General features: G+C 43.7%; 1 protein-coding gene and 1 long non-coding RNA gene across 35 annotated transcripts in view; one reads left to right on the top strand and one right to left on the bottom strand.

Annotated features, from left to right (window-relative positions):
• Positions 1 to 16,867, top strand: part of Kif27 (kinesin family member 27) — an 80,019-nt gene that overhangs the window by 51,739 nt on the left and 11,413 nt on the right. For all 21 annotated transcript variants that reach the window (XR_003950487.1, XR_001780822.1, XM_006517436.4 and 18 more), the window contains 2 exons: positions 1,749 to 1,925; positions 9,429 to 9,644. Coding sequence is in view for 19 of the 21 variants with exons in the window: in XM_006517436.4 (XP_006517499.1) it covers positions 1,749 to 1,925; positions 9,429 to 9,644 (393 nt within the window). In the remaining 2 variants the exon portion in view is untranslated. The remainder of the gene's footprint in view (positions 1 to 1,748; positions 1,926 to 9,428; positions 9,645 to 16,867) is intronic.
• Gm26555 overlaps positions 1,645 to 16,867 on the bottom strand; it is a 36,512-nt gene continuing 21,289 nt past the window's right edge. For 7 of the 14 annotated variants that reach the window (XR_003950592.1, XR_003950598.1, XR_003950595.1 and 4 more), the window contains 4 exons: positions 7,434 to 7,503; positions 5,343 to 5,428; positions 4,333 to 4,427; positions 1,645 to 1,895 (listed from right to left, as the gene is read on the bottom strand). This is a non-coding gene — a long non-coding RNA (predicted gene, 26555). Of the gene's footprint in view, positions 1,896 to 4,332; positions 4,428 to 5,342; positions 5,429 to 7,433; positions 7,504 to 9,601; positions 13,989 to 15,149; positions 16,656 to 16,867 lie in introns of those variants that run through there. The other 7 variants (XR_382507.4, XR_003950602.1, XR_003950596.1 and 4 more) reach the window with 6 other exon arrangements.

Here is a 16,867-nt window from a genome sequence, read left to right as displayed (position 1 = left end):
ATATGCCCCAGTACAGGGGAATGCCAGGGCCAGGAAGAGGGAGTGGGTGGGTTGGGGAGCAGGGTGGGGGGAGGGTGTAGGGGGCTTTGGGGATAGCATTTGAAATGTAAATGAAGAAAATATCTAATAATAAAAAAATAAAGTTGCTTTTTTTAGCTTTGCAAAAAAAATAGCAGATTATGAGTAAACTCTTCAAACATTAGATTTTTTTTTGCCTGCTTATAAAATGTCCTATATTTCTTTCAAAACACTTGATTAAATTATTTCTCATCCAGAAATGTGTTATCTTTCTATGTTGGCAGGCATGATTTATTGGAATATTATATGAAATCCATGTTTACTAGATATATTTATTCCAATAGAGACAGGTGTATTTCTAAAATATAGATCTCTCCATTCAAACAGAACCAAATTGTATATGTACTACAACATATTAAAGAGTATTTTAGTGTCATATTTTAAAAAAGAAAACTATAACCCATTAACTAATTTCAAACGTCAAAGAAATTAAAAATATTTGAGAAAAAGAATACTTAAAATTATAATTATATTCAGAATACAAACACATCTATTTAAGTTTTGAAAAACATTATTTAAACTTTATATATTTTATTAGTGAAATTTAGAGTATGGGTGTATTCCCACTTACCATTTGCACTCTGAAATACTTTCAGTGACTGTAACTGTCTTTTTTTCTCCTGGGAACCCCACTCACAGTTGTGAACTTTATAAAGGCCTCTTACTAAGGCTAAGCTCAAGTATTGGAGCATTAACCATGCCACTCCTGGCAATCGCAGAGCTGCTGCTACCGCAGACTTGAGTGTTGCTTGGGTTGCTAGTCCAGACAAGATCACCATCACAGGTCTGATGGGCTTTGCATCTCAGGCATACTTGCTACCTTGTCCTGTCGTTGTTCTGTGATGGGGTCTCAGGTAAGCTCAGGACACCCTGAAATGTCCTGAACTTCTGATCCTCATACTTCCACGTCTGGAGTGCTGGGCCCGCAGGCTGGGGCTCCATGTCTGCTTCCTCATCGTCTTAACAGACATTTCTAGGATTCTTTCATGGGGCCATGGAGGACTGGAAATTAGTCCTAAGCTGACTTTCTATTTATCTGTTGTTTTCGTGACATAATGTCATTTCAGTGTGCTTGTGACTGAATGGATCTCAGTCATGTTTTTATACTTATACTTGCTTGTGGTGTTTAATAACACAATGCTAACATACACACTTCTTACATCCTTCTACCCTTATACTTTATTTTATAGTATTTGAAGTTGACAAGCTACAGGGTGGATTTGTTTTTTCATGGAGTATTTATTCCAGTGTTGATAGACTAGGGTATTTATTTACTTACTCGTATGACCTTGTATCAGATACCATCTGCAGGCCAGGCAGTAGATCAGAGATTAGTCACAGGGAGCTGACCAGCTCTGCCCTTGCAGGCTGGAGAGCGCCTCCAGTGGAATCCTGGGGGAAGCATGGCCTCTCCACAGGTGGGGTTCCCAACCTGAGTTAACAGACAGAGAGTGCTTTGTAGGCACAAGAAGCTCAAGTGTAACACAGTGGGGTAATACAGTTTAAGTCCCTATAAGACAACACGCAGCATGTTAGGCAGAATCACCAGTCAGATGGCAACATGAATTGCTCTGATAGTTTTACTGTTTATTTTAAAGATTTTAGCCACTTAAATGATGTGATTTTTATGGTAAGAGGAGAAACAAGTCACAGTATTTCTTTAAACATAGAAATTGGATGAGCAAAGGAAGTGGTTGGATGAAGAGGTGGAGAAGGTCCTGAGCCAGCGCCAGGAACTGGAAATGCTGGAGGAAGATCTGAAGAAACGTGAGGCCATCGTCTCGAAGAAGGAAGCCCTGCTTCAGGAGAAGAGCCTCCTGGAAAACAAGAAGCTGCGATCTAGCCAGGTACGATGTCTGTCACTTCATCCTCTCTAACAGGAAAATCTGGAGCTAGATAGATGGCTGAGTCCCAGCACACGCGGTGGCTTACAACTCCCGTCCTAAGAGCACTCTGGCCTGCTTGGGCACCAAGCATACACATGGACCACAGACATACACTCAGACAGAATACCTCTAGACATAAAACACAGAAAAAATTAAAAGGTAAATTATAAACTTAGTAATTTTCTAAAGGTAAGGGCCAGAGTTTATATCTCAAGAACCCACATAAAAGTGGGGTCCTGAGAAGGTGGGTTGCTGGCTAGCTGGTCTGGCCAAATCACTGAGTTCCAGATTTAATGAGGGGCCCTGTCTCAAAAACTATGTGAAAAGGCTATTGAGGAAGACACCTGATATTGACCCCTGGCCTTGAAACACATGCACACATGCGCATGTGCACACACACACACACACACACACACACACAGAGAGATTGATTGGGGGAGGGGGAAATTGTTCTTACTGTGCACTGCTCCTTTATCAAATGCCTAGCATCAGTGTTGCTGGGCTGAAGTAACACATTCAACCTTCTTTCAAATGTGACTTTTCATTAACTTTATATTGTGGTAAAATATATAGAACATAAAGTTGACCTTTTTTGTTTTGTTCTTTACTAGTGTCTTTATATAGCCTGGTCTGGCCATGAACGTGGGCCTCACTCAGTGTCTGGTGCTAGGATTATAGGGATGTACCTGTGGTCATGGTCACCTTAAACTTTACTTTGAAAACTTTTTTTTTTTGAGTTTACAATTCAGTGACATTAATACTACAATGTTGTATGACTGTCACAGCTATATATTTCCAAAACTCTATTTCCCAAAGAGAAAGTCTATAACCTTACACAGTAACTCCACCTCCTCTGTCAGCCACCATTAGTAACTTGCAGGAGATTTCAGGTATGCTGTACTATGTGATATCTGATAGTGAACTTTGAGCTGGAAAATGTCTTCTATATGTCACTACCACCCAAAATCAGGGGTTGCAAGATTCATGTAAAAGAGAAATTTATAGAATGAAGATTTTTTTTTAAATTATAAAGACTTGAGAAACATCATAAATATTTTTCTGCAGGACTTAGATCTTGCAAGCCAGTTAATTAAGTAGTTTTATGAACAGGTTTGTTTCCGTTTCAATTTTTTAAAAAAGGAATCGTAGAAGCAAAAGTAGCAGGAACTATTTCTTGACTTATCTGCATGTATTTTTCACTAATCGCATCTGAAAATGAAGCTGACTTGCTCAGACTTGAAGATGCACTTTCACGTAGAGCTGGTATCAGACCCAGGCTGAGTCCACACCCGGGTCAGAGAACAAAGGGCCAGTGCCTGTCAGTAAGCACCTGCTCCCGGGGCTCTGAGTGATGGCGGTGTGCTTGGAACACTGCTGCACTAGGAGCTATATTTGCCTGTGCTGTGTCACCCCGTTTCTCAGTTCAGCTGGTCACTGAGCACAGGGCTTGGGTGGCGCCTCTGGGGAACATGATTCCTGATGGCATACCCAGGCATCTTGCTTAAACTGTCCCTCAAAACATGGAAAATATCAGCAAAAGATTATCAAATCATAATTAATTACAAATGAATAATAGAAGAAGCAACCTAGCCCTTTACAGTACATCCCATGTCTCAAGAGAAAGAAGAAAATAAACTGGTGTGGAGGGAAGCATTTGCTTAAAATATGTTTATTGAAGAGCTAGAAAAAGAGAAAACATTAAAAAGCTGCTTTCTGATTTTAGACAGTCGTAATTTTTTTAAAAAAATATGTATGTGTGTGTGTGTGAGGGGTATGTGCAGGGGTGGACAGAGCAAGAAGGCGTCAGAGCCCCTGGAGGTAGATGTCAGCCACTTGGTGTGGGTGCTCAGAACTTGAATGGTTTTAAGCACTGAGCATCTTTCCAGCCTTGGGCAATATAATTTTAAGAACCAAGAACATACTGAGATAAGTAGGAAGCATAAATGAATGAAAACCGACATACGACCTGCCTACATGTGATCAAACACATCCAGAGCAGGTAGGTCAAACAAGGGGAGAGAAGCATGCGGCTTGTTATCCCACATAAATGGGCCCCAGCATTTTGGGAAGTACCTGTTCTTGGACAAGGGGACATCAGCCATGCTTTCCACAAAGCTGAGGGAGCCTTGAGCTTTGCTTCTGCCCATTGGAACACGACAGAAACAGTGAGAATTGGTTGGGTGTGTGCTCTCCAGAACTAACTGGTCAATTAAACATGAGAGCAACATGCCCTGGCTGCAAGAACAGATGAGCACTCTCATTACTGTACATACCTTACGGGACCTCTGCTACCCCAACTGGAAGCCCTAGAGCAAAGAACTGCGCTCCTCTCTGATAGCTCCCACATCCACTAGTGATGGCGGCTCACCTCCCCAGGATTTGGCTCATCGCTAACTGGGTTTTCGTATCCTGGAGCACTCAGAACACATCCTTCTTGGGCTGCAGCACTTCCGGCTTCACCATCTGTGAAATGGGAGAACACCAGCTACCTCACAAGAAGTTATTGAGACTAAAACGACCATAAAATGGGCTGGACCTAGCCCCCCACCCCATAAAAGCAAACCAACTCAAAGGCTAGAGAAGATAAAATGACAAGGCACAATGGAGAGACGGCCAGAATTCTAGACAGGACAAGAGAAAAGAATTAAAACAAAGAGACACTTGAGAAGATCAACTCAACAGTAAAGTGTTGCTTAATATGCATGAAGCCCTAGGCCTAGCCCTAGCAGAGAGAAGATGATGATGGGAAATTACCTAAAACAATACAAATCAGGTATTGTATTCAGAGTAATGAAGTAACAAATTCCAATTTGATTTCTAAGATACGATACAAAAATAGTAGTACTATTGTATTATAGTAAACAAATATACTAAGTACTTGAGACTTGGCACTACCCTGGGGTTGGGTTTTAGCTCAGTGGTAGAGCCTCTGACTAGCAAGGCCAAGGCCCTGGGTTTGGTCCTTAGCTCTGCAGGAAAAGAAAAGAGCTGGCACTATCCTAAGGATTGTAAATTACATTGATCAAACCTCAAATAAAATAAAATAAAATAAAATAAAATAAAATAAAATAAAAACCACCGTAATTCTCTGAAAATTTTAACAAAGTGCAGACTTTATCCCATTTGATTCTCTCTAGAAAAGAGGACATTAAACGATTTCATTTTTCTAGTGTTTGAGGACTATTCGTGCGACTTTGTATGATTCAGATAAGGACCATCCCAGGTTGAATACCTCTCTAAGATGACAGAAAAGAAAAATACATGTGTACAGTTAACTCAAGCCAAGCATGCCCAGAGGCCAGAAGAGAGTGTTGGCTCCCCTGGCGTTGGAGCTACAGATGGTTGAGCGCCACCTGATGTGGGTGCTGGGAACCAAACCTCGGCCTCTGTCCCACAGGAAGTGCGCTTAACTGCTGACTCATCGCTCTGCCCACTTGTAAGCTGTGACCTCTTGAATATTCCACCTAAAACACAGCAGAAAAAGGAAAAAAAAACACACATTAATAGTAAATATATTTGAGACTTAGAAAACAATCAGGAAAGTGAAAAGATAGCTTAAGGGGTGCAGGAGACTACTTGGAAACTTTATCTGATTAGAGATTGAGACTCTAGAGAGTTAAAGCTCTATAATAAAAGGATAGCCCGCCTGCTACTCTAGCACTCGGGAGGTTGAAACAGGAAGATTATATAGCACAAGTTTGTCTAAAAGAAAAACAAAATAAAAGGACCTAATTAAAGAGCAAAGGATTAGCCGGGCGTGGTGGCGCACACCTTTAATCCCAGCACTCCCGAGGCAGAAGCAGGCCATCTCTGAGTTGGAGGTCTACAGAACAAGTACCAGGACAGCCAGGGCTACACAGAGAGACCTTGTCTTAAAAACAAAAAGTCATAAAGGGCAAAGGATCTGAAAAGACTTTTCTCCAAAGAATATATAAAAGTGACCAGTGCCCACGTAAGAAGGCTCTCAGGGTAATCAAAGCAGAGTAAAACCTTACATGACCTCCTGCTCCTTGTGATCTCCCGCTGTAATTAGGAAGCCAGGTTAGAAGTGTTGCTGGGGGATGGGAACTGGTATTACCTTGGATGACTGTCTCGGAGTTCCTCCAGAGGGTAAATACTCAGATATGTTGTTAGCCAGCTATTCTTCAGGCATATATTCAAGAGAACTAAAAGTATATGCCCGTATAAAAACCTCAAGGTTTATAAAACAGCTAAGTAATAATAACACCACAAGTGTTCATCAGCTGATAAATCAATAGACTGTGACATATTGGGGATTGGTATTAGAAAGCAATGGGTCATTGCTATCTGCTACAATATGAGGAGGCTTGAAAATGCATGGTAGGTGAAATAAGCTGGTCACAGTAGGCATTGTGTGACACCATCCGGAATAGGCAGGTCCAGAGGAAGCAGAAGAGCCTAGGCTTGGGAAGTGGGGTGATGATGGGAAAAGAGGAACTTAATGGGTTTCCAGCGGGTGACAAAACTCTAAAATTGATTATGGCTGTATAATTCTGAATATACTAAAACCCTTCACCATACTTTAAATAGATGAATTATATCACACATGAAATGTATCTTATTCAGAATAACTGTAAAGTCAGAACATGACCCAGCAGAGGCTAAGTGAGACCCCAAAATTCCTGAGCTGGAAACCAAGCGGGGGAGTGGTGTTGAGGCTGGAGAGTTCCACAGCCGGTTAAGGACAGGCCTTTACATGAAGGACAGCTGTGCTGACCTGCAGGTCACTTAGAACCTCACAAGGCAAGCGAGCGGGAAGCAGGAGGGAGGTGCAGGATGGAAGGAGGGCGCCGTGGGCAGTTTTCTCACAGGATGCTTTGTTTCCATGAGAGGGCAGGGATTAGTCAGAATGCCCCAGGTAAGGAATGTGTGGAGGTCCACATGCAGGCTCTGAGGCCTCTGTTTCCTAAGCCTGGCTTGGACACAGACCACATGCTGTTAGCCGCTTTACCTATCAGCCGTTTTCCAGCCTAGTGCATGACTTTTTTTTTTTAATTAGGTATTTTCCTCATTTACATTTCCAATGCTATCCCAAAAGTCCCCCATACCCACCCCCTCAATCCCCTACCCACCCACTCCCCCTTTTTGGCCCTGGCGTTCCCCTGTACTGCGGCACATAAAGTTTGCAAGTCCAAAGGGCCTCTCTTTCCAGTGATGGCTGACTAGGCCATCTTTTGATACATATGCAGCTAGAGACAAGAGCTCCGGGGTACTGGTTAGTTCATATTATTGTTCCACATATAGGGTTGCAGTTCCCTTTACCTCCTTGGGTACTTTCATGCTACCAACATTGTCTGGCCTGGTGCTCCATGACTTCTATCCCAGCACTGGGGAAGCAGAGACAGGCAGAGTTCTGTGAGTTTAAGGCCAACTTGGTCTACATAGTGAGTTCCAGGCCAGCCATGACTACATAGTGAGACCCTTTCTCAAAAATAAAAACAAACTCACCAATATTTAAAACAAGCACTTCAACTGAAGGAAAAAAGGAACTGGCAGATACGAAGACTAGAACAAGAAGCTGAAAAAGAAAAAAGAAAAGAAAAAAGAAAACCTTGAGTAAAGACTTGTATCTTCAATGTGGTAAAAAAAAAAAAAAAAAAAAAAAAAAAGTTCTGTTGTCACGAAACAGGAAGTACAGGTCATTAATGACATAAAAGAACTATTAGGAATTGAAAGGGTAAACAGAAAAAATTAAATATTTGAGTGTAAATTAAAAGAAAACTCACTAGAAAATAAAAAGTGAAATATCTCAAATGAATCTGAAATACAAATGGGAAATCCAGAATGAGAAAACAGGAGATATCAAACACATAGTGTAAAAAGTTTCCAGGCCTGGGGAGATGCTCAGTAGTGAAGAAGCCATGTGGATCTTGCCTCTGCAAGAGGACTTGGGTTCCATTCCCAACAGCCACATGCTGGCTCACAGCCATGGAACTTCCCTTCCAGGGCATCCTGTGCCCTTATCTAACCTCCTTAGGAACACAAATGTTACACACACACACACACACACACACACACACACACACACACACACACACGGAACTGGGTCACTTGTCAATCTAGGCGCCAGAGCAGCACTAGTCTTCTATGAGGCAAATTATTTCAAGTAAAAAAACATAAAATCCTCTTCTTAGCCCAAATTCCTAATTAGTGTGAAAGCAGAGTGTTTCCTGTGGAACCTGCCTCGGGAAACTGCTGGGGCATGCGCTTCAGGAGCCTGAGTGAGCACCACTCAGTCTGAAGCCGGGACAGCACGGGCACTCCCCATGAGCCCCCAGGAGAACGTCAGCTTGAGCAGGATCTGCAGCATGGCAGCTCCAGGTAAAAGGTTTCAAGAAAAGAAGACACTGAAATGTCTCAGTGGGTGAGGGTGCTTGTCACCAAATTCAGTGTGCCTCCCAGAGCTCACATGGTGGAGGTGGAGAAGGGAGTCCATAAGTTGTCCTCTAACTTTCATACTTATGATGTGACGTGTGCACGCGTGCATGCACACACACTAAATAATGCTAAACTCAAAAGATTATTGAAAATGTTTATTGCTGACTTTGATTAAATGAACAAAGTATGAGATTTTACAGTTTTATTGGAGAAGAATTAGCTATCAGGTACAAAAAAGATGTATCAAGTAGAAGTATGATCATTTTTATAGATACATCAGCTGTGAAATCAATGGTTACACATTCATAATGAGCTAAATGACTACTGATGTAGCCAAAAGCTCTATGGTAGCTCACAGTGGGAAGACAGAGGAGGGGAGGGGCTCCTGCAGTACCTGAGACTGAACCAACTCAAGTGGCTAAGGAGACTCGGCTTGGGGAATGGTTCTCCTCTTTATTATATAATAAACTTTATAATAGTTAGAAACCATGTGGAAGTATATAACAATATTTTAAGTTATAATGAACATCTCCATAAATATGACCAGAATCTTGTATTTCCTGACCCTAATAAGAATAAAAAAACTATCCTGAAAAACACCAAATATTCTTAAGAAATTATAACAGTTTTACCATGTAATGAGTGAAGGAATAAAATAATAAGAGAAAAAAGAAAATTACCTCAAGGTTTTGAAAGAGTCTAAGTGTTTTACCTGCACTGTGTGTATGCAGTGCCCAAGGAGGCCAGAAGGGCACCAGACCCTCTGGGACTGGAGTTAGACTATTGTGAGCTGCCGTGTGAGTGCTGGGAACGGAACCCCAGTCCTCTGTAGAGTAGCTAGTGCTCTCAGCCACTGAGCCACCTCTCTGGCCCCCATAACTTCAAATAACTAAGATTTTAGTTAATGAACTCCTTTAGAAACTTTTATAAAAGATAAAAATAGAAAAAGGAAATTTTTAGAAACTTTAGAACATCAATACATCAATAAAGTACTAACTGGTTGTATTTTTTGGATGTCTGAATTTCTTGTCACCATTTTCTATCTGCTGGGTTGTGTCTTTCTAGGCCTTAAGCACAGATGGTCTCAAAATATCGGCTCGCCTGAACTTGCTGGACCAAGAGTTATCTGAGAAGAGCTTGCAGCTTGAGAGCAGCCCGACTGAGGAGAAGATGAAGATTTCAGAACAGGTCCAAGCGCTTCAGAGAGAAAGGGATCAGCTCCAGAGACAGAGGAACAGTGTGGACGAGAGGCTCAAGCATGGGCGAGTGCTGTCCCCCAAAGTAAGTCAGTATTCCCTGGAGCTGGAGCTGCTCTATGAGGACGAGTGATGGAGGGCAGTCACGTGGTCGTGAACCTGATAAACCTGATAAGCCTTAAGACTTGGTCAGCTAATGAGTTCCTCTGGCATCTACCTGGTATTATAAGCCTTGGTTGATTAGACAGATCTCTTCCCACAGTGGCACCTGCATGTACCCTTCCTGACACTGCCAGCCACCCCCTTCCTCCTCCTCCCACCCCCCCCCGGGAGGGGGGGAACTAACCCATCCTTTGAGCATGGCCTCCTTAGCTGCTGCTCACCTGAAGTTGCAGATCCCAGAAAGGAGTCTGAACAGCAGAGCACATAGCCTGTGCTCTCACACCTTGAGAGGGATACACGTGTGCAAGCATGGATGGCCTCCCTTTTACCATGTGGTACCCACCTGCTGAGCACCTCATCTGTCACCTCCGTATCTTTGGTAACGGGGCTAGGTGCATACGACTTGCTTGCCTGTCTTGTGAAAAAGCTGGTGTCTTCGGCAGAAATTCTCCACCATCCAAACAAAAATATAAATTCCAGTGAAATCCCTTTCAGTTACAGTTTTCATGTGAGAGGGAATTAGCGTTTCTCAGCTATAAGAGATGATCCAGTCATTGGCTTTCCAGACTTAGTGTGTTTTATCTCAGTGCCAAATGATCCCAGTGAGAGAAAGAAGGGGAGCAGCTGGCAGCCTTGGGCCTCACTGAATCTTGTGTTTTATATCAGGCGAGAGGGAGGACATTAGAGGGGCTGTGGAGAAACAGCAGAAAGATGTCACATATGTCTCCTGCTGAACCACCTGATGACTATTGGCTGAAGGGACAGGCATCCTACATACCTGCTTCCCCAGTTCATGACTTAACTTGGGTCGCTGTGCAGACTCCTAAAGTGTTAACCTAGAGCCCTGAACTTTTAGCCCTGAAGGGCTAAGCACCTGATACACAGCACACTAGAGCAGTAAGGAACTCTGTCCACCCAGGACTGTTGCTAGGCCATGCAGGAAACAAACAAGTAAACAAAACTAAGTACTGCGTTCCCCTTGAGAATACAGGCAATGTAGTAAAGCTCTATGTATGACAGTATTTACACAAAGTAGTCAGAGTCACCTGGGAAGCTGTGCTAATGCGCGCAGTGAACTGCAAGCAGAAGTTAGACTTGGAAGCCTGATACAGCATGTGGGTAGGGCGTTGTGAGATAGAGCAGGCAGATGCCCATGTTTATCTTGGTACTGAGGTGGGCAGATTGCTGCAAGTTCCAGGTAGGTTCTACGCTAGCAAGACCTACATGGTGAGACCCTGTCGCAGAATACAGCTTGCATTTTATGTGGAGTTCTGTGGCAGATAACACTGACTATGGACTTGTGGACACCACCATATATAGTACCTCCCTGGATAATACTGAACACAGTTGTGTTCTATTTAGTCTTGTGAGCGTCTTTGGTTTTCTTTCTGCTCTTACCAAGAATAATATTCTCACTGGGCAATGGTGGTGCAGGCCTTTAATCCCAGCACTTGGGAGGCAGAGGCAGGTGGATTTCCCTTCTGTTGCTGGGATAAAACACTTTTTAAAAGCAACTCAGGGGAGGAGAAAGTTTATTTCACCTCCCAGGTCACAGTCCATCACTGGGAGTCAGGGCAGGAACTCAGACAGAAAGCACGGTGGGCGCTGCTCACGGCTCACTCTGGTTGGCTCTTGCACAGTTCGCTCTCTCTCTCAGTCCAGGGTGCACTGCCCACAGGATGATGCTCCTCGAAGGGAGCTGGGCCCCTCTGCGTTGTTGACAGTTCCCCCAGGTTCGCCTACAGGACAGTCTGATCTACACAATCCCTAAACTGAGACTCCCTTCTCAGGATGAGGATATATCAAATGGACAATCAAAGCAAAACTGCAACAGGCCATCTCTTAGCAGCTTGACACAGAAGCATGCTGTTAACCCATGTCCCTATAATCTCATGTTAATACAAAACACATGCCAACTTTTAAAGTCCAGTCTAAAAAGTTCCAGTGCTTTAAAAGTTCAAGGTCTCCTTTGAAAGTTAAGCCTTGTAGGCTGGAGTGCTGACTCAGTGGCTAGAGCACTGAGGGCTCTAGAGGGCTGGAGTTCGGTTCCCAACACCCACTTCAGTGGCTCACAACCACTTTTAACTCCAGCTCCAGGGAAACCGTCTTCTGGCCTCTGTGAGCATCTGCACACGTGTGGCATACCTAAACATAGACATACACATACCTATTAAATTAAGATTAAAAACATCCAGAGTCTCTTAACTGTGGGCTCCTACAGAATAAAAGTTCCACACTTTTTTACCCCAGAAAGGAAACCATGGGGCATATAAACAGTCAGCAGGGTAGATCCAGACCCTGTAGTTCAGCATCCGGCCCCTAAAACTCACTCACTCACAGCCATTTTCCAGCTCCGAGCAGCTCCAACACTCCTGTTTCTTCATCTCTGCCATCCGTGCACATGGGCTGCTCTGCTCACACCTGTGACTATCCTCAACAGCCATCCCACAGGCCTGGCATCTAACATTCTCCACTACAACGGAGGATGTCCCTGCCACATGGCACCAGGCTTCACCGCTCTCCATGTCCCCACAGTCTAGCATTTTTGTGCTTTCAAAACCAGCACTACTTGGGAACTTTTACAAATTGCCAAGTTTGGCTGCCAGCTTGAGATGTAGTATTGTCCCCCTTTGGACCACAGCTTCTGTGTACTGACCCTATGCAAATATTTCCTTATTGCCCCAGTAGAACACATTTCATTCAGTGATCTCTTATTAATCATAACTGATTCTCAGCCCCAACTGATCAGCATATTCTTGTTTTTTTTTTTTTCCGAGACAGGGTTTCTCTGTATGATCAGTATATTCTTGGTCCATAATATCCCACAATGGCCCATCCCAAGTTTTCACAGAATCTTGACTTCCCTGTGATCCTCACATCCCAGGCCTCCACTGTCTGCATTTCTTTTGTCATTCAGAGATTCCATGCAGCTTTTCCAGGCCACAGTGCCAAGGCCTTTACAGTCTTCTCCAGCCCCCACAGCACAGCATGCCACACTTCCTGGTGCAGTGCCTGTTGTAGTCTCCTTTCTGCTGCTGTGATAATACTGTGATGGGAGCTCAGAGGGAGAGGTACATTTCAGCTTCTGGTCATAGTTCATCTGTCACTGAAGGAAGTCAGGACAGGAACTCCACAGGGACAGACATCATGGAGGAACACTGCTTGTTGGCGTGTTTGCTCCCTTATACTCTGCTTGCTGCTGTATTTATCCCAAAACAACAGTTATCCAGCCTATATCAGTCAACAGTCGAGACAGTGCCACACAGATCTGTTCTCAGGTCAGTCCTCATCTGGGGACTTCCCTCCACACCCCCCAGGGTGACCTAGCTCTATCAGGTTAGAACTTAAATCTAACAGGAACCTGAGAACTGGACCCACCTACCTCACTGTACTGGGGGGCCTGCTAACCTCCCGCTTGCCTGCTTCCTGACTGCTCGTCTGCTCCCCACTTCAGGTTGGCTTAGTTTTGTTGCTCAGGTTGAAATGCTTCACATCTTTCCGTGCTAGACTCATTTCACTAACTCAGTGTGCTCTGTTTCTGTCCGTGCTGCTGCAGATGATAGGATGAACACTCTTGTTTGATAATAATTCAAAGTTGTCTGTAGTAAGTGGTGTATAGGAAAAATGTAAGACCCTCTATTCTATCTTTTACATTTTACTTCCATCATCTATATTTAAACATTCGTTTATACAAAATATACATATAATGCAATTCTTGCTTGAAAGCTTTGTTAGTCTTTTGTCTCCCTTCTTTATTGAAAGGAATGTGTGGTCTAAAACATTTAGAAACTACTGCCTTACACCCCGTTCTCTGGGAAGCCTATAGAAAAGTCGATGTCAGGACCCACCCAGACCTGCTGTCTCAGAATTTAAAAGTAATGGCGATATGCTAGGAACCTGGCCACAGCCACACATGCTGAGTAAGAGAGACCCACAACCGTATGCAATGCTTCATTTTGAGTTTTCACTCTTTTAAAATTTCATTGTGTGGAGTGTGTGTATGTACGTTTGCACATGTATGCATGCACATGCTTGTCTGCCACATACATGTGTATGGAGGGCAGTGGACAACTTGGGGGCATGTCGTCTTAGCTAGAGTTTCCATTGTTGTGAGGAGACAGTATGACCAAGGCAACTCTTACAAAGGAGAACATTTAATCGGGGCTGGCTTACATGTTCAGAGGTTCAGTCCATTATCATCATAGCCAGAAAAATGACAGCATGGAAGCAAGAGAGGTAGCTGGAGAAGTAGCTGAGAGTTCTACATCTGCATAGACGGGAAGCAGGAAGAGAGGGTGACCTCAAAGCCCGCCCCCAGTGACTCACTTCCTCCAACAGGGCCACACCTCCTAACAGGGCCACTCCCCATGGGCCTGTGGAGGCCATTTTTATTCAAACCACCACATTCCACTCCCTGGCCCCCACAGACTTGTAGCAAGATTGTAATGCAGAAAGCATTCAGTCCACTTTCAACAGTCCCCAAAGTCAATTAGTCTCAACACTTTTTAAAAATCCTGAGTCAAAATATATTCGGAGGGCTGGTGAGATGGCTCAGTGGGTAAGAGCACCCGAATGCTCTTCCAAAGGTCTGGAGTTCAAATCCCAGCAACCACATGGTGGCTCACAACCATCCGTATAGAGATCTGACTCCCTCTTCTGGAGTGTCTGAGGACAGCTGCAGTGTGCTTACATATAAGCAATAAATAAATCTTAAAAAAAAAAAAAAAAGGGATCTTCAAAATATATTCGGAGACTCATGGCAGTCTCTTAACTGTAACCTCCTGTACAATCAAAATAAAAGGGCAGATCACATACTTCCTACATACAGAGACACAGGATATAATCACCATTGCAAATGGGAGGAAAGGGAGGAGAGTGGGGAAACACTGATCAAAGCAAGACAGAAAACCAGCTGGGCAGACTCCAAACTCTGCATCTCCACTTCTGATGTTACAGGGCTCTTCACATCTCTAACTCCTTTCAGCTTTGTTGACGTTATTGACTGTAACACACTTCCCTCTCTTGGGCTGGTTCCGCTCCCTGTTAGCAGCTCTCCTCAGCAGGTATCACACAGATCTGGCATCTCCAATATTTCAGGGTCTCCAAGGCAACCCAGGCCTCACCTTCCCAGCTTCACACAATGGTCTCTCTGAAGCTCCATGCAGGGATACCCCTGACACACACACGCCTGACCTCAGCAACTTTCCTTTGTCATAGAGGGAGATTCCATAACACCTTTCTTGTACCATTGACTTTAAAATCAGAACCATGTGTCCAGAGCTGCCAAGTTCTACCGCTGTTGGGGTTGGACCATGGCCCCTCGTTTAAATACATTTTCATCAGCTTTCTGGTTTTTGATGGCCTAAGCTTGGCTGTCCTGGAATTTACTCTGTAGACCAGGCTGGCCTCAAGCTCAGAGATCTGCCACCCTCTGCCTTCAGAGTGCTGAGATTAAAGGTGTGCACCACCATGCCCGGCCCTAAGCTTTTTTTCATTCCTTTTCACAAATTGGCAGCTTAGCTGGGCGGGGTCTTGCTCTGAGGTCACCAATCCCTCTATTCCACGTAGCATCAGGCTTGTCTTTAATCTGTTTACACTTCCTCGTGCCCCTTTCATTTTGTATGTCCCTTAATCCCCTTATTCCTTTTCATTACAGATCTGCATAAGACTGGCCACTGATAACCACACAACACAGACAGGTTTTTTTATACAAATGCAGAAAGCAGCCAAAGGGCAAAATATTGAAAGAACAATTTTTAGGCCATATATTAATATTCTTATCCTCTGAAACATCTTGAGCCAGGCCCCGTAATTCAAATCCCCCTCAGCACCAGTCTTCCAGCTCCTATTAGAGCAGCCCATTAAGGCCCACTTAAAGCACTCACCTGCCTTTCTAGTCCAAAGTCCACATTCATCCAAACAAAAGCATGGTCAGGCCAATTACAACAATACCCCAGTCCCAGGTATCAACTTCTGTCTTAGTTAGGGCTTCTATTGCTGAAAAGAGACACTATGACCATGGCAACTTCTATAAAGGAAAGCATGTAATCGGGGGTGGCTGACAGTTCAGAGGTTTAGTCTGTTATCATCATGGCAGCAAGCATGGAGGCACACAGGCAGACACACAGAAGGTGCTAGAGAGGTAGCTGAGAGTTCTACATCTGCATAAGCAGGCAGCAGGAAGAGACACTATGGGCCTGGCTTGAGCATCTGAGACTTCAAAAGCCTGTCCTGCAGTGACAATCTTCCTCTAGCAAAGAAGCACACCCACTCCAGCAAGGTCATACCTACTAATAGTGCCACTCCCAATGGGCCTACGGTGACCATTTTCATTCAGACCACTACAGGGGAGTCAGTTATCTACCCCTGTCTTGTGGATTCTAGGAAACAAACTTAGATAATCAGACTTCACAGCAAAAACATTTACCTACTGAGCCATCTCACTGGGGTGGGCAGTCCTCAGGGCTCTATGATAATACTGCTTTATCTCACTGGAGTGGGCAGTGCTCAGGGCTCTATGATAATACTGCTTTGTATTTTCTCAGCTGTTTCTTAACTTACTTTTGAAACTGCAGAAACTAAAATTATACTTGAATTGTTCTCAGCCATGTTATAAACTGTTCTCAGAAAACCTTTTATACTTATTTTTGATAAAATATAATAAGAGTATGAATTGAAAAGTCAGATGTAGTCTATTTAGATAACTCACTTCTATGTCTTGGCACCTTTTATTCATTCATGTAAGTACCTTTCAAGAGTATTTAAAGTGGCTTTCTTCCCCTCCTCTTACAAATGTGATTATTAGGGCTGAAAGGGTGGCCTTCGTGGCTAGGGAGCTGAGTTCAGCTCCCAGCACCCATGTGTGGCCGTGCACAGGTACCAGTAACTCCAGCTCCGTGACAGTCACTGTCCTCTTCTGGATTCTGCAAGGCACCTGTACTCGTACCCATAAACAATGCACAATCATTTAAAATTACAAAACTTAATCTTTCGAAATATGATGGTTGTGTTTCTTTTGGGACAATTGGCATACAGTCAGAGAATGGTTAGCTACTGCACAGAGAAGTGGCTATTGCACATCTCCCCCACTGTTCTTCCAGAAGATTTTATAAGATAGCATTCTAAAAGAAGTATGTGTCTTCCTGC

The sequence above is a fragment of the Mus musculus genome, chromosome 13 (assembly GCF_000001635.26).
Source record: "Mus musculus strain C57BL/6J chromosome 13, GRCm38.p6 C57BL/6J".
NCBI lineage: Eukaryota > Metazoa > Chordata > Mammalia > Rodentia > Muridae > Mus > Mus musculus.
The sequence above is the reverse complement of the archived record's forward strand: the minus strand, read 5'-3'. Positions and strand labels throughout refer to the sequence as shown.